This window comes from Glycine soja, chromosome 8, assembly GCF_004193775.1.
Source record: "Glycine soja cultivar W05 chromosome 8, ASM419377v2, whole genome shotgun sequence".
NCBI classification, from domain to species: Eukaryota; Viridiplantae; Streptophyta; class Magnoliopsida; order Fabales; family Fabaceae; genus Glycine; species Glycine soja.
Genome location: NC_041009.1, coordinates 29,776,201 through 29,800,838, shown reverse-complemented (window position 1 = coordinate 29,800,838; position 24,638 = coordinate 29,776,201). Strand labels below are relative to the sequence as shown.

The window sequence follows — 24,638 nt, the reverse complement described above, 5'->3', positions numbered from 1 at the left end:
AAAAAAGAAGAAGAGAAGAGGTAGTAACTATCTAATATTATCATAGGGCATGGCAGCATCATCAGGATGAGAGCACAATTGAATCAACGTATCCAATCATCATCATCACATCACATCACGACGACGACGACGACGCATGATTCTGGTCTTTCTCTGCTCCAAAAAAACTGAATCCCAATCGCGAAGAAAAGAATCCCTCGCTTGGATCTTGCAACATCGCCAGAGGGATCCATGATACTCCTGCAGTCTCATTCAAGATTCCTGCTCCAGACCTTGTTGAATCGGGCCCAAAAGTGCGTTCTTTCTCTCTTCTTCTTTCCCTTCGTTTACACTTAATTCATTCTAGACTCTGATAGATAGAGAGGTTTAATTAAGGGTTAAAGGGTTGGGGTTGGTGGGGAAGGTAAATTTCTACATTCATACGCAGCTTCCTTATTAAGAAATAATAATCATTTCAATTCATGCTCACTGAGTATTAATATTTTGAATGTAGTGATTCTGGGTTTTTATTTTGTTAGATGTAAAACCATTCATCAGTGTTCGCGTTACAGTTTGCTTAAACTTTGTGTGGGAGTTGGTAACTTATGTGAGGCTAATCCTTGTGGTCCTGTTGTTTAAAATTGAAGTTGAATTTCATCACAAGGAATGATGGTTTATGCTTTTCAGAGAGTTGAATCTTGTGCGTGTTAGACTATTCGTGAATGGTGACCCTTCGGCTAATGGTTTATGATGCTTTTCGGAGAGTTGAATCTTGATGGCTTTGAATTGGATGATGCCTGTGACTTTAAATGCAGCCTTTGTTTCTTGAGGAAGATTGGTTTATTTGGGTTATGGATTTTAGTTGGGCTTTTTAGTTTGATAACAGGTGTATATTACGAAGTTCTTTATCTTTTCAGTTTTGTGAAGTGTTAGTAAATACTATTTATATTATCCTATAATGGTTTTGCTGAAAGCATAATATTGAAGATAACTCGGTTTATCATGTTGGATTGTTGGAGAACTGAACGGAAAGTTTCTTGTGTTGATAGATTTTTAGTCTCTGCTACTTAGGGAGATTTCTTTTCCTTCATCTAATTTCTGATCATTTTTCTATTATTTGGAAGACCAGATAGATTCTGCTGGGTCCTGTTCCTCTTTGATTTCAAAATATGTGGTGGGAACTCACTCTTTTGATAACCTGATAAAAGAGTAAGGGTGAATGCTGGGTGGTGGGATGGGAATGTTAGCAGCTTTGGATCATCTAGTAAGTGAGGTTGATGTAGTAAATGAGCAGCTTATTATGTGAGCTATATTTTCTAATGATTATGAAGAGATTCTGTCTGTGGAAGAGATTAGTTAAAGATCAAATTATTGGATAAGGAGGATTAATGAGCTGGAGTTGGATAATAGGAGACTAGTAGAGTTGTGTGAGAACTGAGAATTGACATCTAGGTTTAATTGCTTGAGAAATCACTAACTTAAAGTTCTATACCTAGAGGAAATCCCTTCTATAAGTTGAGAACATATAAATTTATGTTCTCTACCTTGAAATGAGAATGATATGATGGATGTGTCACCACACAAAAAAGGAGAGGATACCAAATAATTGTATACGTGGAGATATTGGTGGGACACCAATTGAGAAGATGACACCAAAGCAATTATGGTGGTTTGGACTTTGGACATGTACAAAGAAGGCCATTGAGGCGCCAATGAGGAGAGTAAATTGCATGGTTTTTAGTCCTGTGAAAAGGAGAGAGGGAGACCAAGAAGGACATTAGAGCAAGTTGTTAAGAGGGATCTCATGGTGAACGATCTTGTGTGATCTATGTAATTGACCTCACCTAGTGGGATACTGGGATAAAGCTTTTTTGGTTTGGATTGGTGTCCTTTTCTAAGTGACAACTTGACAAGGTCATTTAGAGAGATATTTTGAAGCAGAAATGAAAGCAATTTAGGATTTACATAATGTGGACCCAGGTCCATTTCGGGTCATTATTAGTTTCTTTTAGAGCTCCTAGGAGGTTGTGTCATAATGTGGACAGAGTTCTTCAACAATATGAAGAAGATTGGGCTTCTTCTGCTTTCAACTTTTATCATCCTGAATCCTAAAATTATTTGCATGGTGAAAGTTTAAAAGCCACATTTTGTTACTAGTGTTCACACAGTAAAACTTATTCTCTAGTGTTGCCCTTGCTGGTTTGTGAGATGTTGGGTGGCTTATTTTTGTTACTAGTGTTTATGTAACTTTTGCCTAATAAACTTGTGGATAACAACAAATGCTGCTAGAGTGACATGTGGTTATCAAGTTGGATTTGAAGAAGGCCAATGCTTGCATGAGAGTATTAAAATTTGCCTAGGTCTTTGATTTGAAAGTGATGGAATTAATGGTTATTGGGGGATCAGCTTTAGAAACATCAATCTCGGTTGGAGATTTTGAAAGGACACCAATAATGAAGCAAGTGGACTCAAAGAAGATAATTGCAGCAAATACCAAGTATGGCCTGAGGTTAGGAGAGAAGCAACGATACCCTTTTTTGGGAGTGAGAGTGGCCAATATATGTACACATAAAGGATGTAGGATCTAGTTTAGATGTTTGAGGGTGAACATCCTTGAGAAAACAGGTGCAAATATGCAGTTGAATATATGAAGGATAAGGGAAGCGTGGATAAGAGGGAAACAAAACCTAGTAAGAAATTTTATCAATCAAAATAATAGAAGACATAATGTATGATCAATTGAATGACACATCATTAGAATGTGGGTTTTGGACCTAACTCAATCCCAAACACTAGCTTATAGGGTGAGGGTTGGCCCCCACTTATATACTCTATCTTGGCGCTATCTCTAGCCAATGTGAGACTTGGGTTTTTCCCAATTCATCCCCTCACGCCTAACACTTTTGGGCTTGGTGCTTGGATAATATGGTGGGTGGCCCGTTTAATGAATCTAGGATAGGCTTTGATACCATCTTAGAATGTGGTTTTTGGGCCTAACTCAACCCCAAAAGTTAGCTCATAGGGTGAGGGTTGTCCCCCACTTATATATTTTGTATTGGTACTATCTCTAGCTTATGTGAGACTTGGGTTTTTCTCAATAATCAAAGCAATGACATCTGTCCAAACTTTCTTTGAAAACTTCATATGGGACAAACATGCTTTTACTGTTTCTAAGTGAAGTCTATTTTTCCTTATAGCAATCTTATATTGTTAACGGATAGAAATACATGAAGACTAGTGAGACTGCCTTGTTAAGACAAGAAAGTGGAGAATGGAGAAGAGAAATATTTTTTAGTATTATTGTTTTGTAAAATATTAAATAACCAATTTAAATTGTGTTGGATAAAAATGATTCTAGAGAAATTGATTTTGTCTATATGATAAAGTAGAATCACTTTTGCAGTGTAAATATAGGTATATTTTCTAAATATTTTTCATGCCTAGAATCAATTTTACTTTCCAAAAAATAAAATAATTTTCACTTTTGACTTTTCTCAAAAGTAATTCCTTGGTGAATATTTTTTTTTCACTGCAAAAAACAGCCAAACACACATGATTACTGTGCTCCAGGAACTTAATGCTGCAAATGTGATTCCTCCTGCTAACATATGGGAGTCAAAGCAATGTTAAATAAATGTTTTAGTGCCACCATAATGCTATAATGCGGTGTTTTATGACCCCTCCGCCATAGGCAATTTGTGCTATGGCCATAGGCTGCAATGGCATGTTTATATGGCAGAATTTTGGCCTTCTTCCATATTCTTCCATTTGCCGTTGATAACCTTGGAGTCATGGAGACACAAGAGGGACTCCAGTTCAGAAAATTCTGAGTAATTAAGTGTAGCTACATCCTTACTTCAATGTGAACAAACTTGATGGTAATTGACAAGGCTTTTTAACACATGCTATTGTTACTTTTTGCCAAGTGCATAATTGTTGACTTTGATTTCATCTCACTATACAATTGATAATATATATTTCCAGCTAAAGAAGCCGCATTTGAACTCCATTTCATGCAGTTAGGTCAATTGTTTCCCTTCCTCATGCTAATTAATAGTTTTAACAAATATTATGAAACCTGAACTTCTGCTCTAATGTTCTGTCACACAATTAATGTTGATCACTGTTTCAGTCTCGAGAAAGGAGTTGAACTGGATCACCACTGGGTTGAGTTTGATGATGTTCGATATCATATTCAGGTAACAACTTTTTTTCTTTGGAGATAATTATCAGGATTCAGGAAAATATTTTGATGACTACCTTACCTTTGATTCTTTAACATTGCTGGTTAACTTTAGCCTAGATAGTTTTAATTAAATATAAGTTGTTTTGACAGTTTTAGATTGCATATTAACCAAACAATAATGATTGAAGGTGTCAATGAAGAATCCTCATGTTTTGTTGCTATCAGTATCGTTGCCTACTCCTTCTTCAGAAACTATTTTTGTCTGTGGACTTCCTTTTGGAGCCATTGAAGCAATAAAAGCTGCATATGGTAATCTTGTGCAAATTCTTGATCCTCCAAGGGATGGCTTTAATCTCACATTAAAAATAAATCTGTCTAAGCTTCCAGCAAATCAAGGTACAGAGAGCTTCTGTATAAAATGCCATCTTAACTTTCCATTCCCCTTCTAGCAGAAGTTTTTCCTCTTTAAGTTGAATTTAGAAGCTGCTATATTTTCTATGCATTAGAACAATTGACTAGTGTTCAATTTTCCTTACTCTAGTACAGTCTTTCAACCTTCTTTTTTTAGTTTCAGGAATTTATATTTATCTTAGACATTAAATAGTTTTGTTAATAAACGTATAATTGAATCACTTGATTTGTTGTTTCAATTTTCATATTGGATGTGGGTATCATTATGAATGAATAGGGTAATTTATTTAATATGGTATTTTGTCATGTATCATATACCATATGCTTTAGGTTGTCTATATTCTGAACATTTTATGTTTGCTGTTTCGGTTCATCTTAATGTTGTATGTTGGTGTTATACAAAGGAAGAGAATAAGTGTAAACTCTAAAAAAGTGTCTTTTGATCAATGCCAAAGCTTTCTCAGCTCAATCTCTGAACAAATGGTTATTTATGTCCCTAAAAGAGCATTCCTGGGTAATTCTTATCTAGCAATGAATAGAATTTTAATCCAACAAGTAATAATAAAACATAAGATACATTCTTAAAATTACAAATACTGGATCCTTTTTAGTGTAAAGCTTTAATGAAACTGATGACCTCATATGTGGATCCTTTTCCTTGATTCCTTTGTACAATTGTCTTTGATTACCTGATGACCACACCCCATTGAAGTTTAACTTAATCTATTCATGTATATAGTGGTTTCTTGGTCATCAGTATTTGCAGTTTATTTTATAACTATTCTGTTGTGATTTGATGTGAATATGCCTGGGGATTGCTAAGGTTACTGCTTGATGATGGAAGGAATTATAGTATCATGTGAAAATGATTTTTGTTTTTTGTTGAAAAAGTTAATTTTTAAGTTGTTGAGAGAGGAATGAGAGAACAAGAGAACAAATTCATGTCTGACTCTGAATTACACGGCTGAGCATATATTTATATTAGGCGTCATAAATAGAAGAATAATTACAAATAATTATAAGAATATACATTTATCCTAATTAACATAATTGCAAGATTATAATCTGCCCTATTGACAATAGTACTATAATTATATATTTCCAACATTCCTGTTCTAGCTTATTCAAGGATCTCTTAATGATTTGGTAAAAGCCTCCTGTTGTTGATCATTTGAATTGACTAAGTTAGTGGTGATGTTTTCAGATAAGATTTCTCTAATGAAATGCAATCTTAGCATGTTTGGTTCTCTCTTAAAAGATTAGACATGAGGCAATATGCAAGGCCATTTGATTATAAAAAATGATTGCGTCTGTGAAATCTCCCCAAATTTTAGCTTTTTGAGCCAGCTGTTTGAGCCAAATAATCTCACAAGGGGCTGAAGCCATGACTTGATACCCTGCTCTTGCAACCACACTCTGTTTCTTGTTTTTTCAAGGAATCGAATCGTCACTGATAAAGATGCAGTAACTAGAAATAGTTTAGTGGGAGAGCTTTCCCAATTTGAATCCAAATATCTCATAACCCGAGTATCTTATGTGAGAGATCTTTTGTTGGAGCTTCTTTAATATATCTCAGGATATATGGATTGCTGCTTCTCAATGTCCTTCACTGAGAGAGTTAAGGAATTGACTTACCACACTAACTATAAAGATGTCTAGATGAGTAACAATTAGATAGTTCAGTTTTCCAACCAGTTTTCTATACCTTTCTGGATATGAAACTGGCTTTCCCTGGCTTGGCAGAAGTTTGGTGTTAGGATCCACAGAAGTATCAAGCACCCATCAATCCTGTTTCTTCTAGAATGTCCATCTCCATCACAGACTTTCTTTGGGAAATCACAATACCATTCTTGGATTGTGCCACCTCTATCTCCATGTATTAGACGTCTGCCAAAATCTTTTGTCTGAAAGTAGTGACGAAAATGTTGTTTTACTTGATACTTGTGCAATACCATGGTGATCTATCTGTAATGACAATTTCATCTTAGTACACAATCAAGTAAATACACCCTATGGTTGAATGGTGATGGAAAACTGAGTGGTAAGCTTCATTCCAAGTCACACCAAATTGCTAAGCTACTGTGCTAAATCTGCCAAACTGCCCTTTGGGACTATTTAAAACCATATAGTGAGTTCTGGAGACAGCATACGAGTTCTAAAGACTTGACAAATAAATGTAGGAAGTTGCTCCATATGCCCCTCTTTTGCAAAATCACCGTTGGATCACTAACTTGTAGCAAAATAATTTACTAACTTATATTTATCTTACTAACTTGAATTACTAACTTGTAGCAAAGATAATTAAAATTTGAATTTTAGAAGGGTTGAATGGTTGATGGTAAATTTCAGTTTGAATCAAATTTTGGAGCATTTAGTCAAATGATTGAATCATTTGAATGGCCACAAGTTGGAATTTATTGGACTACCTGGACATGTTCCTAATTCATTTTTAGAACAAACATTAATGAGGCTTCTATTTTTCTTTTCTTTTAATTCAACTCTGTAAATTTTTCTTTTTTTCGTCATAATCATAGTTATCAATCCCAGATACTAGAGTGGAGCAGCCAACCGACCCCAAAACGGGATCGCGGGATGACTGCTATTCTAATTTTTTTACATACATCATATATATATATATATATACACACACACATATACATACATACATTTTAAATAATATAATTAATAATAATTTTGAGTTACTTTTCTGTTTTTGAGCTTATAAGCTCAAAAACAGAAAATTAACTCAAAATTCATAGTACTTAAACAAAAATAAAGTAGGAAATCAAGGAAACAAAGTGCTTAAAGTCATGGTTGGGTAGCAGCAGCTGAGTTGCTAATAAGGAAACAAAAACTGAAAAAGAAAAGAAAACCTCATGTGGGGTTGCTGGAGTGGGCTGGTCACTAGAGTTTCCTGGTATAGAAATGAAGGTCGTCGGAGAAGAAGGGAGCATGTGGGCTTGTGGGTAGGGAAGGTTAGGGTAGAAGCAGAAGGGTTTGTTAGCGGCTTCGTGCTGCACAGAGAGCTTCTGTTTCAGAAGCTAATAATCAGAAAAAAGAACACTAAAAAAACCAGAAATATCCTCAATAAGGATTAAATAGTGAGGGAATTTTCAGGTTTTCCTCAAGCTTCAAGATTGAGCAAGTGAAACCGCTCAAGGGAGCATGATTGCCCTGCTTCGATCCAGATAGCAGCTGCTCTGTCCGTGACTTCAAAATGCAACACAACTATGTCAACATTGCGCTTCCATGCCACTCCACCACCGTGATGAGCGATATTGATATAACATAGGTCTGGGTCATAATGAAGTTCTTTTATTAGAAAAAAATCCTTTCCCCTACTTAGGGTGGGTCTTTTGTTTGGATTGTGGTACTTAATAGAGTAACAATAGTAATGCTAATGTTTTAGTTTCCAAGGCTACATAACTGTTTTTGTCCTCAGATGTGTGTTAAGTGTGGTGATTGTTCTGAATTGGTTAATCATCTCTTTAGGGAGTTGTTCAGCTTATGCAAATTTTCTTGTTATATTAGTTTTAACTTTTAAGTTTTTCATGTGCGTTATGCATTGATACGTTTCATGTATTTTTTTTCTTTTTATGTTTTAGCATTTCAGGGTAAAAGAACTATTTTTTTTCTTAAAAAAAAAATTATCCTTCAGTTTTATAATGATTTTTTGAAATATACTTCTGAATCCCTCTATGCTAATGTTCTACTCTGCCTTGAACTAAAATTCTGGTTGAATTACAAAAAGAGAAAGGAATTTCGATTCAATTATTTGGCTGTTGATGTTCTTTGACAATTGGTGATGTTGAACTTGTGCAGAGCAAAAACATGCTTTTTTGGTAAAAGTTGCATCAATAAGGGAGGTTGTCCTTGGTGCACCGTTGAGAGTAATTTTAGAACATCTTGCTGCAAGAACTGTTGCTCTGGACATGGATCCGCTTGTTGCCCTTGTTCATCGGCCTAACGAGTCTTTCTTTCTTTTTCCTCAGGTGTGATAATCGTTGCAACTTTCTGTTACTTTAGTCTTTATTGCTGCTTGGAATGTTTTATTCACTCTCTTGAGATATGATATGATAGAGATTTAGGAAATATGATAAGATATGATTCTGTTATAATATGGTAGAGATTAAGATGTGATTCTGTTTATGATATGGTAGAGATTAAGAGATATGATAGTTTATTTCTAGGAAAGTAGGAAAGTTTTATCTTATCTAGTTGGAATATATCTCTAAGATTTAGATTAGATTTTGATTAATCTTTTCCTTTTTACTAGCTTGTCTTTTTGTATCTATATATATGCATTGCAGTCTTTGAGTCAATGAATAAGAGAAATATACATGGATTTTCAGTTACGTCATTTAAGCTCAACATGGTATTAGAGCTCGGTTGAGGCCTTGAGGGATAACGAAAAATTGTGCTCCACCGACATTTGCTTTGTCCTCCATTTGTCGCCCTTCTTTTGTCTACTTATTTCCACATTCTAGTGGACCTTTATACTTGATGTACCTTTTCCAACAGTCCTTTTTCATCTGTTTTCGCTTTCCGGCGACATTTTCTGCTGCGAGCCGTCGCCGCCATTCCAGCGACATTTTCGAACGATGACCCCATCACTTGACTCGTCTTCCACCAATCTAGATGGCAGTGGGCATCAACATCTGACTTCTCACACGCCTTTTCTTCTACACACCAAACAGCCCCAGTGCGAACCTTTCGTCGGCGTTGACAACGTCTTTTTCTGCCGGCGACATTAGACAGACTCGCCGGTCACCGATTTGTCCAAATTCGATCTCTCTTTGTCCTAAAGATCTCTGACGTGCAAGTATTGTTATGTTTTTTCGGTTCCTGACTCTCTCAACAATGGCTTCCACTGGCCTCATCTTTGTCCTAGATGCCCTGGCCCTTGTCTTTGTCCCAATTACATTGGCCCTTGTCTATGTCCTAGATGCACTGGCCCTGTCTTTGTCCCAAATATACTGGCGCCGTTTATGTCCCAGGTGCAATAGTCCCGACGATTGTCCCAGATGCATTAGTCTTGCCTTCAATTTGAACAATTATAGGTCTTCCACAAAGAAATTGAAATTGACTATGACTTTATGTGAAAGAAGATAATTTATGGAGAAGTCACTACCAGATATTTTTACCAAGTCACTTAGAGGGTTGAGGACGTCCTACATTTGGTCCAAGCTGAATGCATATGATCTATACACTCCAGCTTGAGGGGGAGTATTGAGATATGATTTTTGATGTGTTAAGATATCATTCTGATATGATTGTTTCCTCATTTACATTATTGATTTAGTTGCTAGTTACTATATATATGTGATTGATATAGCTTGATTATTATCCCTACACACTATGGAGTAGTGCCATAGCAATGCTACATGCAGGATTAACTAACTTTAAGCATAAATGTTGTGTCCTAAACTTTCTTGACAGGCTATATATATACAAATATAAGTGCACTTTATTAGAAGCGAGGAAATACATACTAAGTAATATAATAAGGCAGTTTATTTAAAGCTGTGTTATCAATCGCAGATAGCAGCATGTAGCAGTCAACCCCAAAAACGCTATAGTGGATGACTGCTATTCTGAATTCTTTGTATAGTTTATATAAATTCTCAAAAATGATGAAAATTACTCAAAATTTACAAAGATTTTGGAGGACAAGGGAACCTCGTTAGTGTTAAAAAAATAATCACAAATAATGAAGAAAATAAATAAATGGAGCAAAATAGTTGAACTTGACCAGAAATAGGGAGAAAAAACAATCTTTGTTGCAATGAATGGCCTCTGATCAATAGCAACAAGATACAAAACAGATAAAAAATGATACAAATGTATTGTTCTCTTCCTATCTCCCTTCGTATTTGAGAGAATTGGACTCTCCCTCCCAATTTACACTTGAAAATCTAATGCTTCTTTCCATTCATTCCTTCCTATCATTTATACCCTGTCCTATTTTCCTTTCTTAATTCTATGTATCATCAAGTGAGATCTCAGGCTAAACAATATTTCTGAAACTTTGGTTTTTAACCGTGTTGAACGGCATTGTGTGTCCATGTAGCTGACCTCACCAAGTGGGATAAGGAGTTGTTGTATCTAAATATTCCGAATAACTAACTAATTGTCTGAAGAAGGTTATGCCTTCCATCATTGATGAAAGACAATCCGCATTCATCGAAGGAAGGCATTTGCTTCATAGTGCGGTGATAGCAAACGAGGTAGTCGATGAAGCAAGGAAAGGCCACAAGCCTTGCATTGTTTTTAAAGTCGACTATGAGAAGGCCTATGACTCAGTATCATGGAATTTTCTACTGTATATGTTAAGAAGGATGGGATTCGGTGACAAATGGATTCGATGGATAGATGGATGCTTAAAGTCTGCTTCTATTTCAATATTGGTGAATGGTAGTCCCACGCAGGAGTTCATCCCGCAAAGAGGTCTAAGGCAAGGGGACCCACTAGCACCCTTGTTATTTAATATCGTCGCTGAAGCTTTAAATGGGCTAGTAAGAACAGCTGTGGGGAGTAATTTATATAGGGGATTTTCAGTGGGTTCAAACAATGTGGACATTAGCTTCCTCCAATACGCAGATGACACAATATTCTTCGGGGAGGCTACCATGATGAACATCAAAGCAATCAAAGCAATCTTGAGGGCTTTTGAACTTGTATCGGGACTCAAAATCAATTTTGTAAAAAGTAGTTTTGGAGCATTTGGTATGCCAGAACAGTGGAAACTTGAAGCAGCCAATTACCTCAATTGTAGCCTACTGTCCTTTCCTTTTACCTATCTAGGCATCCCTATTGGAGCTAATCCAAGAAGAAGTCTGATGTGGGATCCTCTAATCGCCAAGTGTGAGAGAAAATTAGCGAGATGGAAGCAAAGACACATTTCGTTTGGGGGGAGAGTGACTCTCATAAAATCTGTCTTAACATCCATTCCTATATATTTCTTTTCTTTTTTCAGGGTTCCTAAAAAGGTGATAGACAAGCTGGTTCGCTTACAGAGAAAATTCCTATGGGGAGGTGATGCGGATCATCACAAGATAGCCTGGGTTAAATGGGACACCGTGTGCCTTCCAAAGGAGAAAGGGGGGTTGGGGATCAAGGATATAAATACTTTCAATATTGCACTACTTGCAAAATGGAAGTGGAGTCTATTTCAGCAGCAAGGAGCACTTTGGGCCAGGGTTTTGGAATCCAGATATGGCGGGTGGAGGAGCTTGGGCGATGCACCAACAACCAATGATGATTCTATTTGGTGGAGGGATCTAAAAAGGGTATTACAGCATCCGGAGTATGGCGAGCCATTATCGAGGAGTATAGAGTGGAGGGTTGGATGTGGTGACCATATAAAGTTTTGGGAGGATCAATGGTTAGGCGAAGACAGATCTTTAGCAGCAAAGTATCCCAGGTTATACCTCATTTCTAGCCAGCAAAATTACACCATTCAGCAAATGGGGGCCTGCAAGGATATAGGGTGGGAATGGGAGCTTAGTTGGAGGAGACCGTTGTTTGATAATGAGTTAGGCATGACTGTCGCTTTTCTAAACGATGTGGACAGCAAGCAAATTCAGCCAGACAGAAAAGATGAGTGGTTGTGGGTGGCAGATCCTAGTGGCCATTATTCCGCAAGAAGTGCTTACACCATGATGAGGGAGATTGCAGCAGAAGGGGCAGAGCTGTCAGCTTTTGAAGAACTGTGGAAGACAAATGCACCAAATAAAGTATTAGCTTTCGCATGGAGGTTACTTAGAGATCGACTACCTACAAGGGCAAACCTTCACAGACGACAGGTGAAATTAAATGATACGACTTGCGTGTTTTGCAGTAATCTGGAGGAGAATACAGGTCATGTGTTTTTTCATTGCAGTAAAATCAGTCCGCTGTGGTGGGAATCGATGTCTTGGGCGAATTGCATGGGTCCTCTCCCGCAAAACCCAAAACATCATTTCCTTCAACATATATTTGGGGTGGCTGAGGCTGTAAAGGTCAGCAGGTGGAAGTGTTGGTGGCTAGCGTTGACATGGTCTATTTGGCAGCAGCGGAACAACATTATCTTTTCTAACGACATATTCAATGCTAACAAAATCATGGATGATGCATTATTTTTATTATGGACTTGGCTTCGTAACTTAGAGAAGGATTTTGAGACAAGCTTTAACCATTGGTCGACCAATATTCGATTAGCTTTTAGGAGTTAGAGTAGGAGTATCATGTTACAGTTGTGTTCAAATTATGTAATTCTGATTTCAGGCTTGGGTTCCTATCAAGACTGCAGCAAGTCTGATCTGGAACCTAGTGCTTGATATCAATATTTGTAAGCTTAGTACCTCTGGTACTCATTTAATACTACTTATACTTTTGCTGAGCAAAAAAAAAACTAAACAGTAGCTTACACTAGGAGCTAGATCTAGATCCTAACTAACTCAAGCTTGTCATAACAGAATGACAACTGATAAATAATTATGCTGAGTCAGAATGCTGGCTCAGCTTATACTCTATTTAAATGGGGTCTGTTAACACAAATGTCCAATCCTCAATATGTTTTAGGAAAACCCCTTAAAAGTGCACACATTACATTAGATAGGATGAAATGCCTAATCTTATTCCATGTGAACTGCTGTGCCATAAAAACCTCCTTAATCAACCAAGCATATAACACAAATATTAGGAGATAGTGCTTTTTGTGTGATATTCAAATCTGCAACAATAGTTACTGTTAGTTGAGTTGGGAATAAAGAAAAGGATAAAATAATAAAATAAAGAACTCTTTTAATTTGAAACTTGTAAAATCTAGTTGATGAAACATCTTTTTTGACAGGCTGATAAGGTAACTGTGGTGTATCCTATGAGATTCAACGATTCAATAGACATTGTTCTTGCAACTTCATTCCTGCAGGTATGGTTTTAGGTATTACATATCTAAGGGTCATTGGGATTAAAGAGAGTAGGGAGAGAGATAAAGTATCATTTTTGTTGTATTCTGTAAACCATTCTTGTTTGGTGCTTTACTACTCTTTTGTGTGGTTTGATGGTTTCAATTTTCAAGCTTTATTATAATTTAGGAATTTGTCGAAGCCAGGCGTACAGCTGGACTTAATAATACCCCTCCTTGTTCGTGGTCTCTTACTCCTCCACTGGAACTAAAAGAAGTTCCCGCTGATGCATTATCTGCGAATGCAGGATTTGTGACATTTGGTTAGTGTCAGGAAAAGTGTCACATTGTATGTATACATATATTTTTTGCTAGCATCACTGCAATGTAGTATGTTAAACTCTGCAGTTATCTTCCCTCGTCATGTCGAAGGCCAGAAACTGGATCGTACAGTATGGAATCTGTCAACTTTTCATGCCTATGTTAGCTATCATGTTAAGGTGTGGGTTTCTTTGGACTAAATATTTTCAGTGCATTATATGACTTCAATTTCTTGTATTCAGTATTGGGTCACGACAATGCACATGCGACCTTGATTTGGCATCATAAAGAAGTTATTACCGTCTTTTACATGGATTATAATTTTTCATTATTTAGCTTGGGATTTAAACTATCATGTTTGCCTCAGTATGCATAAGGAAGAATGGTCGGAAATGATTAATAAAAGATACCATATTTTCCTCTGAAATATTTAGATATAAAGGATTTTATTTGATCTTACATAAAACCATTTTTTTTCTTGTTTTACAAAAAAGATTTGTAAATACTTTTACAAATAATTTTACTTTCTTAACGTATATCATTTTTATTTAAAAAAATAAATACGAGGGGCACTACTGGAAAGTGTTGGGAGAGAGTATATGGTGATGTGGAGTTTGTTAATATAGATTTGAACACTTTCAAGAACGTTAAGTGCGGATTATGGGAATTGGAATAGATTTAGAGAATCTTATGCTAATAATGTTATATACTTGGCTGTTCAATAATGTTTATTTCTTTTTTAATAAACCTGCAAAAGTGATGTTTGATCCTGATCTACATTATGCATATTTGTGACAGTGCTCAGAAGGATTTATGCATACACGTATGCGGCGGCGTGTGGAGTCCTTGATTCAGGTAATCTTGCATTTATTTACTTGTTCAAGTAAACTTTTGCTGTAGCTCTTACTAAAAAATGCTTTTTAGTACCTCACCTTTGTTTGATATTGCAGTTGAATGTGTTTCATTATTAAAATGTAATATAGTGGATACTGGACATTACATAATAGCTAGGTATATGCTTTATTGAAAAGGTTGTGTTAGGATATAAGCAGAAGGAAAAGTTAGTCTGTTAATGAGTTAGTTAGAGGGGTTTATTAGATATAAATAGGGGAAGAAGAATAGGAGAGAGGAGTTTTGTTGTCATTGTAAATTGAGCATTAGCTCTTTGTGAAAGGAGAAATTCTTTGTGAAGGGGAACCCTTGGAAAAGAGTTTTCTCTCCTATTTTCTGTTCTTTTCTTTCTAGTCAATAAAATCCTTTCTTTTCTTCATCATTTCAATCCTTGGTTCCAAACAATTGGTCCAACCTGCCGGATCCCGATTGAGGAACAATGGACAAGGTTGATGCGAGATTCGTGGCACTAGAAACTTCTGTTGAGGCATTGAAGAAAGCAATGAGTGAACAAGGAACAAGGTTCCCATATTGCAGAAATCAAGAAAAGTGTGGGAGAGGTGAGTGAGATAAATGTTGAAGAAGTGGATGCAGAAACAAGGTATTTTTTTTTTGGAAGGCAGAAGATATATATTATTAATAAACAAACAGTACCAGAGGTACTGATTAAGAACAGATACAAGACACCTAAGGTGCCACCTTCCAAAAACAAAGGAAAAACCCAACAAAACCCCACCACAAAAGGAAACAACCCAAATTAACCAAAGGACTCTGAAAGATTGGTAGGTTAAATAGAGTATTGAAACCTTTCTCACTAGCTTTTAACCTAGACCAAGCAAGAAATAAAGCATCATCCATCACTTTGGAAGGGTCGAAAGGAATGCCCTGAAATAACAGAAAATTCCTATGCTGCCAAATGGGGTGATAGTTAAGGCAATCCAACACCCACACCATCTACTATGATTTCTCCCTGCACCAAAGCCATCACAGAATTGGATGAAATGACTTGCTGGGTTAGCTGGAAGAGCACCTATGACCTGAGTCCATCTCATGGATTCCCACCACAAACCCATAGTCATTTTGCAGTTGAAAAAAAGATGACCAGCCTCCTCCTGCTCAATCCCACAAAGTGGGCACATAGTATCCTGAATGGGCACATTTCTTCTAAGGAGATTGGCCCTAGTGGGGAGCCTATCCTTAATAAGCCTCCAAGAGAAAACCCCAACCCTTGGGGGGATTTTTAACTTCCATATTGTCTGGAAAATCCTCCTCTCAGGAACAGATCTGTTGAATGTCATCATTAGCCTATAGGCTGACTTAGTGGAATACAAACCACTGGGATCAGCTTTCCATAACATGGTGTTCGTCAGATGTCGCTGAATAGGAATAGCAGTAATGTCTTCCATGAAAGCCACTGCTACTTCATTCTCATGATCAAATAAGTTCCTCCTCCACTTCACATCCCAGCTCCATATATTCTGAGAAAAATTTCCCATTTTAGAAATGGGAAAATTCTGTTGTCTGCTAATCAGAAAAAGTTGATTATACTTCTGCTGAAGGCTGCATTCCTCTCCCAACCAGTTATCTTTCCAGAAATTTATTTTATCCCCACATCCAACCTTCCAAGCCATATTTTGATGGATAATGCTGAAGTCAGACTGCTGATTTAGCTTTCTAAGATCCTTCCACCATTGGGAATGCCAACCTTTGTCTCTGCCATTCTGCAGATCTGACCACCCTCCATATTTGGAGTTTAAAACTCTGACCCATAATTGATGCTGATTGGAGGATAAGTCCCAAATCCATCTACCCCTCAAAGCTGCATTGAATTTAGAGAGATCCTTAATCCCCAGGCCCCCATCATTCTTCGGAAGACAGATAACATCCCATTTCACCCAAGGGATTTTCTTATGATCTTGATTTCCTCCCCACATAAAATTCCTTTGGAGAGACACCAACTTGTCAACTATTCTTTGAGGTATCTTGAAAAAAGATAATAGGTAAATTGGTAGGGCATTCAGAACAGACTTTATCAAAGTGACCTTGCCACCCATGGATAAATTTTTCTGGTTCCATTTAGATAGCTTAGCTTCAAATTTGCTAATCAGAGGCTCCCATACCACCCGACTAGAAGGCTTGACCCCAATAGGCATACCCAGGTAGTGAAAAGGGGTATCCATCTGTCTACAATTCAAAAATTGGGCAGCATCATGGACCCAATTGGCTTGAACCCCAAAGATCCCAAAGTGGCTTTTGGCAAAGTTGATCTCCAGACCCGAAGCCATTTCATAACCTCTAAGCATGGCCTTCAAGACAATGACATTCTCCCAAGAATCCTCACCAACAAAGACTGTATCATCAGCATATTGCAGGATATTTATAGGCTCATTTTGCTTCCCAACCAGATAGCTTCTATAAAGGTTTTTGTTAAGAGCCTCTCTCATCATACCGGTAAGACCCTCACCCGCTATATTAAAGAGCAAAGGAGCTAGAGGATCCCCTTGCCTCAAGCCTCTAGTAGGGACAAATTCCTTTGTAGGACTTCCATTAACTAGGATTGAAATGGTGGCTGATTGGAGGCAAGCAGTAATCCACTTTCTCCATTTGAGGTAGAATCCTAACCTTACCAGCATGTAGTCCAAAAGAGACCAAGATACAGAATCATAAGCTTTTTCAAAATCCACTTTAAAAACCATAACTGGCTTCTTTCTCTGAATAGCTTCCTCAACCACCTCATTGAGAGTCAGAATGCCATGAAGGATATGTCTATCCTTTATGAACGCTGACTGCCTTTCATCAATTATCCCAGAAAGCACTCTCCTCAACCTTTTTGCCAAAAGTTTGACTATTATTTTATACATGCAACCAATAAGAGAAATGGGTCTGTAATCATTTAAAGACTGAGGGTGGGTTGTTTTAGGAATAAGGGCCAAAAAGGAGGCATTGCTGCCTCTAGGGAAGCTGCCATGAACATGGAATTCATCCACAAATCTTCTGAAATCAGGTTTCAACGCCCCCCAAAATTCCTTGATAAAGTTGAAATTAAAACCATCTGGCCCCGGACATTTATCCCCCCCACAACTCCAAACAGCATCTTTGAGTTCTTGGTCAGAAAAAGGTGCAGTCATCCCCTCCCTTTGTCTCTGATCAATCATGGGGAAATGGACCCCATCCAAAGTAGGTCTAGAAGAGTTCTGTTCAGTGAACCTCTCAAGAAAGAAATTAACAACTTCATTCTTGACTAGGTTGGGCTGCTGAACCCATACACCATCAATGAGGATTCCTTGAAAAACATTTAAGCTTCTTCTGAAATTTATAACTTTTTGAAAGTATGCTGAGTTGCTATCACCTTCCTTGATCCACTTAGCCCTAGATTTCTGTCTCAACAGTGATTCATATGCATTTGAAGCATCCCACAGGTCTTGCTGGATGGATTTCTTGACCTTAACTTCATCTTCAGACAAAATTCTATCAGAAGCTAAGGTTTCCAAATCATTTAACTTCTACCTCAGATTTTGAATCTTGTTGGCATTAATATCCCCCTTGTCTTTACTCCACTATTTTATTCAGTATCTTAGGTTCCTCAATTTGTTTTAAAGGACAATTCCCCCCCAACCACCCTGCTGATCTCTGCTCCAAGCCTCCTTCACCATTGTTTGGTATCCTTTTTTTTTGAGCCACCAGTCCACAACCTGAAAGGGCTTAGGACCCCAGTCCACCATCCTTGTTTTCAAGATGATTGGACAATGGTTTGAGAAATCCCTTTGAAGGACATGCTGAGAGGTATCAGGCCATAGAGATATCCACTGATCTGAAACCAGAAATCTATCAAGTCTGCTCTTCACATTGCCATTGGGCCTAAACCAAGTAAACCTGCACCAAAGCACTTAATATCCTGAAGCTCCATCTCAGATATCCAATCATTGAATTCTGAGATGTCAGGAGTGGCAGCAATCCTTTGGGATGAGCCAATTCTTTCTTCCTGACTCCTGATGCTGTTAAAATTCCCAAGGAAGCACCATAAACCATAGGATTAGAAACCTTCAACTGCCTCAACTCATCCCACAAGGCTCTTTTCCCAGCTAGATCACAAGGGGCATAAACATTAACAATGGACAACCACTGATTTTCTTTCACCCACCTCCCCTCCAACATTAAGAAATTTCTACCTTTGACCCTCCTTTCCACCTCAAAAGCTAAGTTGTTCCACATGCACAGCAAACCACCAGATGCCTGGGCTGAAGGAACATTATCCCAAGATAAAGTAGAATCCCCCCACATAGATTGACAGATGATCTTATCAAAACTTTTCTTTTTTGTTTCTTGAATACACATGAGGTCCACCTTATGTTTTAAATTGAGCCTCCTAATGGCAGCCCACTTAATCCCCCTGCCCAAACCTCTTGAATTATAAGAAAGAATAATCATGATTGATGATATTTAATTCCCATCTCAGCTGCCACCTTGTTATCTCTCTTTTCCATATCTAGCATCATTCCTTGAGCTTTCTGACTGTCCTCCCCATGGGTCAGACCCATTTCTTTTACTAGGGCACATTGTTTTTCCAAAATATCATGGTTGACTTGCCCTAAGCTATTGTCTTGGTATTTGCTGTTTGGTTCATGTTGTGAGGCTTTAGTGGTAGAAGTTCCCCTCAGGTCCCCCTTGTATCTTGATACCATTTTTGAAGCTGATAATGGGTCCACGGCTGGTTCCATATTAATTTGGGCCTCTCCTCTAATCTCCAAAGCCTCCTTTCTTCTAACGTAGAACTTAGTAGCAACAGCAGGAATTGGGCCATGTGGCCTCAGGCCCAAATCCCCCCCCTTCCACACAGAGATCAGAATGGCCTAGGGATATATTGACCCTATTGTTGGCCTGAACATTGGTTGCTGGCACACTTTCCTCTTGCAGCTTTTCTTTCTCCTGTGCCCCTTCTGTGTCTCGGGCTGTGACTCCAGAGGTTACCTCATTTGGATTCCTCTGCTGACCCTCCCTTGCATCATGTGACCAGTTCCTTGCTTTTTTTGTTTGCATGTTATCTCTCCTCTCCCACTGTGCCATATCATTTAATGCTCTCCTTTTCAAAAGCATTTGACCATTGTTGGGTTCCTGGGACACAGCAGCCTCAACGGTTGGGTATTGATCCGAGATGTTGTTGTCGCCATGTGGATGGTCCACGTCATCACTCTCAATGAAGGACCGGTCCAAGCAACAACGACCAATGGCTTGAATTCATTGGTCACGACGCATTTGGAGGGAATGAGGTTGACTCCCATGGTTGGAGTAACCACCGTCAACGTCGTCGGGGCCGCCGTCGGTGAGGTCGCAATCAATATCGGCCCCTAGAATATCATCTCCGGCGGTGGCGGGACTGTTTGGCTCCGTCGAGAATGGAGATGGCGGAAGCCAACTGGTGATACGCTGCGGTTTCGTCTTCACTCCCAAACTGCTCGTGTCTTCAACCACGTCAAGAGAGATTTCAACACCGTCGATGACGACCAGCACCGCCGTCTAGATCCTCGGCCTCATCTTCGTCCTAATAAGTATTCTTGCCACGTCGAGTCGCCGTCGCTCTTCCACCATTTCATCCACTTCCACCATCTCACCGATTTCCGCCACCACCTTCTCCATATATTTCGGCTCCCATGCAGTCGGCGGAAGACCCCACAGAAGGACCCACGCAAGCCTGTGTGTTGGTCGAATATCCTGGGACCACTTCTGAATGTCCAGGATGGGTGTGAACCCGTTCGTCGTTTCTTCATATATAAGCCGACTCGCCTTAGTATCATCCATGTTAGGTAGGATGATCCAGTCATCAGCCCAGTAACGAGGGGTAACGTCCAAGTCTACCGCCCATTTCAGTTCCTCCTCTACCCTTTCAAACATGCCTCTATTTTTCAATCTCCCCACCCAAGCCTTCTGTAGCCATTCCTTCTGCTCCATGGTTGGGTTCAGGACCACTGGTCTCTGAACATCCTTTATAGCTTCCTGGAAGTCATCCTTCTGATTGCATAGGCTACTCACTCCTGGCGACGCCGCTCTAACCACCTCGACATAAGACCGAAGTCTACCACCATTAGAGTTTGTTTTCAAATCTCCTTGGTTACGTCTGGGCACCTCCTGTATACTCACCTTGCCAGGTATAGTGTTAGCATTTTGGTTTCCTCGAGTCACCTTTCCCCTTTCAAATTTAGGTCGGTTAACAAACATTTTCGTCCCTCCAAAGAAAATGTTGTTATCTAGTTGCCTTTCCAACCCCTGTTCGTATTCAACCTCCTTAAACCTGACAAAACCAAATCTATGATCTTCCTTATTTCTAGATTTGGGAATGAAAACCTCCCACACCTTGCCCCATCTTTGGAATGTCTGCCATAAATCCTTCTCATTTACCCATGTAGGGAATCTATAGAAGTAAAAAGTCGTTACATCAGCCTTGTTTCTCCATGTTACTGTTCTATCTTGCCATTGGTGATTGCTGAACTTTGGTGTGGCTCTGTTAACTGCCATCTTCCTGTTCCTCCTATGGGTTACTTCAACCCATTGTCCTCATTGATTACAGACTTGCTGTCCTCCTTGTAGCCTACCTCTCCTCTCTCTGCAAGGCTCCATTGTTGATTGTGACCTCCATGTCTACTGTTCCATCTCCTCACACTATCTGAATATGGATGTCGTCCTTGTCTCTCTCTCTCCCACTGTCTCCCTCGAGGTCGCCCTTTCACACTCACCCTATCTCTCCCTCTCTCTCTCTGTCTACCCTCTCTCATTCTTCATCCAGCTTTCAAGTTTGTTAAGATACATTACGCAGAAACAAGGTATTACTCTTGACAAAGAGGAGATCGTAGACAAGAACGCGCATGAGATGTAAAAGGTCGCTGAGGAAGGAACGGAGAAATGGAATGTTCTTGGGTAAAGAGGGTAGAGCTACCTTTGTTTGAAGGAGCGATCAGCTAGGGTGGGTTGCTAGAGCGGAAAAATTCTTCGAGGTGCAGCAAATTAAGCCGATGGAGAAGTTGAGACTTACGTTCATTGGAATGGAATGCAGTGCATTGGTTCCAATTTTGGCGAAAGAAATCCTCCTTGGGAGGAGTTTGCTACAGCACTAATGCGAAGGTGCAACCTGCCAGATCCGTGTTTGTGATGGAAAACCGAGTGGAAGCATTGGAGAAATTGGCCAGCGATCAAGGGAAGAAATTGACGGAGCTGCAACATGACATTGGCCACATCAAGGACAATATGTCAGACATGAAACAGTTCAAAGAATTGATCTTGTAGTGCATGTCGAGCAAGAAAAAGGAAACCCGCATCAAAAGAAGGAAGAGATTCATAATGTTCTTGAAAGAGAGGACCAACATTTAAGAGCTGAAACATGCAAGATATTGACTGAAGAGGTTGATCCTCATTCGACTCAGCAAGACAAAAATTGATCTTGTAGTGCATGTCAAGCAAGAAAAAGGAAACCCGCATCGAAAAAAGGAAGAGTTTCACAATGTTCTTGAAAGAGAGGACCAACATTTAAGAGCTGAAACATGCAAGATATTGACTGAAGAGGTTGATCCTCATTCGACTCAGCAAGGCAAAAATAGCATGGAGGGAAGTGGGTCAGAATGTAGTAAAGCCAGAGGCCTTCTTGGACAGGAAAGCTGGAACTACCCACCTTTGATGGAAGAATTTTGAGTGTGATGATGATTGATGACCCATTGCAATTCTTGAAATCAGAAAACAAAAGTAAAGAAGGTTCAGTAATCAAGAACCATGCACCTTGTGGTGAAGAAACCAAAAATGATGAAGTAAAATTAGCAAGAGAAACAGAAAATGGAAAAGTTATGATGGAGGAAGAAGTTGATCCTTTGATCAAGAAGGAGAAACACAATGAAAACAGACTGAAGAATGTGAGCTGCAAAGACCATTTTCTTGATAACCCAATACCAAAGTTGATCAAGAAGGAAGTTGAAGCTGGTGATGCAGCCAAGCCTCATTCTTTTCAAGATTCAGATTTCCATAAAAAGATTGTGATGACACAGAAATCATTGTTGTACCGAAATTCGATCATGAAGGTGGTTGGAACATCAATGGTGTTGGAATCTTGGAATGCCAACTTGTTGGGTGAGCCTTTGGCATTAAACTTTGGTGTGCCTATGGATGACAGATCAACAATGGAGCCAAGGCAGAAGGTATGTACAGAGGCAGTCATGATGGTTCAAGTTATACGGAGTCCACCCTCATCCCCACCACCACCGAAGCTGCCGGATCTGAGTTTGTATGAAGTGGCCAGTAGGTTTACAGTTGATCCCCCATGGAGGGACACCAAAGAGGCACGTCTTGTTAGAGTAAATGTTTCAGTTCTGAAGGATGGGAAAGAGGAAGGGGAATTTTTGGAATTCTACAAAGTCTGTACAATTTTTTACATAGTGGATCAGGCCCAAATGGGCTGTCAAAATAGGATTCGTAAAAGAGGAGCAGAAACTGGGCAGCAAGATTTATACTACTAAATTTGGAGCCCTGTGTAGCTGATGACATTTTAAGAGAGCGGAGATGGAAAGAGATTGCAGCACCACACATGGAGGTCCAGATTATTCAGAATTTGCTTCCATCCCGATCTCCATTGGAGCCACAGAACTCAACCCCACATCAGGGGCAGTGGGTCATTCCTAATTAAGCTACAATGGGTGCAGTTGTCTTCCAGCAATCGAAGAAAACTTGAGGAAGTTTCAATGTGCAATTCCAGTTTTCAAATTCCAACCTTGAGGACAAGGTTGATTTTTAGGAGGAGTGTATTGTTAGGATATTAGGAGAAGGGAAAGTTAGTTAAGATAGTTAGTTTGTTAATTAGTTAGTTAGTTAGTTAGAGGAGTTTATTAGATATAAATAGAGGAAAAAGGATAGGAGAGAGGAGTTTTGTTGTCATTGTAAATTGAGCTATTCTTTGTGAAAGGAGAAAAATCTTTTGTGAAGGGGAAACCCTCGGTTCCTAACAGGTTGTGATTAGGGAAAGTTCCCCGTTTTTTACATATATCAACTACCGTCCTAACATTGGCATTTGGTTTGTTCCAAAAGAATGCACCTAGTTTGGTAGCCAACTAAAATCCTACACATTGTATAGTTGAGTGAACTTGTTCTGCTGCATTGGCCCGTGCAATCAGTGTTTTACAGTCTACGTTTCTGATTAACTTTTTTGTGACATAAATGTGTTGGTTGTCATTTTCCCTTAAATGATTTGCCGAATTTCGCAACATAATTTTTAATAGAACCTACACTTGTTTTGTAGGCTCTGAATCGTGCCAAACCAGATGCCGAGAATTCAAAGAAAACTTCTTACAACAGATCCTTCAAACGGCTGGTTTGTGATGCGCATTCTTGTGATGGTTTTTAACTAGTATTTTCTTTTTACCTGTTTTATAATAAAACTTGTGTCCAAAAATTTACACTGGATACTAGGGTCTCAAGGAATCAAGGACCAACTCATTTTCTTAAAGGAGAAGCATGGTGAGGAAGATATTCTGCTTCTATTGGACTATACAATCGCCAACCAAGGAATTGCTATTGCAATGTTTGCAGAATGTTCCAGATGCTTGTAACTCAGATGTGATTCTCCTTCTGAACTCTTCACGTTCAGTCCAAGGAATTGCTGGCATATTTCTGCAGACTGCTCCAGGAGCTTGTAATTTATTCATGGAAAAGAATAGGATACAAATAGAAGAGAAACGACCAAACAAACTAGTTATTAAAATGTACAATTGTTTATCATCTGAATGAGGTGTACTGTATATCTGTTTTTGGGGATACGTATCAAATATCTTCCTTTTTGAGGCATTCATCAAATTTTCGTTTTTATTGTAAGGTATCGATAATGTGTTGATGCAAGTTTAAACTATTGAATGAGGTGACATGGATAAGTTGTTTTAGCTTTTGAGGGGTTTTGAATAAGATCATGTTGCATGCTTTTGTGGATTGTAATTCAAA

The 24,638-nt window shown here is 38.7% G+C and overlaps 1 protein-coding gene across 3 annotated transcripts; it reads left to right on the top strand.

Moving 5' to 3' along the window:
* On the top strand, positions 1 to 24,638 carry LOC114422912 (actin-related protein 2/3 complex subunit 2A-like). 3 transcript variants are annotated; one of them, XM_028389474.1, is made up of 11 exons: positions 1 to 293; positions 3,964 to 3,997; positions 4,112 to 4,178; positions 4,354 to 4,561; positions 8,399 to 8,568; positions 13,410 to 13,487; positions 13,654 to 13,786; positions 13,872 to 13,963; positions 14,583 to 14,639; positions 23,944 to 24,015; positions 24,114 to 24,638. In XM_028389474.1, exons 2-11 carry the CDS (start codon positions 3,993 to 3,995, stop codon positions 24,147 to 24,149), a joined length of 918 nt encoding a protein of 305 aa, XP_028245275.1. In that variant the 5' UTR covers positions 1 to 293; positions 3,964 to 3,992; the 3' UTR covers positions 24,150 to 24,638. The 3 variants fall into 3 exon arrangements, with proteins under 3 accessions (XP_028245275.1, XP_028245276.1, XP_028245273.1); XM_028389475.1 differs by having other exon boundaries at positions 2 to 293; positions 3,964 to 4,002; XM_028389472.1 differs by lacking the exon at positions 3,964 to 3,997 and having other exon boundaries at positions 2 to 293.

What these genes read in the sequence shown, in the direction of transcription:
- LOC114422912 (XM_028389472.1), top strand. Translation starts at nt 232, where the DNA reads ATGATACTCCTGCAGTCTCATTCAAGATTCCTGCTCCAGACCTTGTTG. An exon ending in TTGTTGAATCGGGCCCAAAA is followed by an intron (nt 294 to 4,111) that starts GTGCGTTCTTTC and finishes TCACTGTTTCAG; the next exon opens with TCTCGAGAAAGGAGTTGAAC. An exon ending in TAAGCTTCCAGCAAATCAAG is followed by an intron (nt 4,562 to 8,398) that starts GTACAGAGAGCT and finishes GAACTTGTGCAG; the next exon opens with AGCAAAAACATGCTTTTTTG.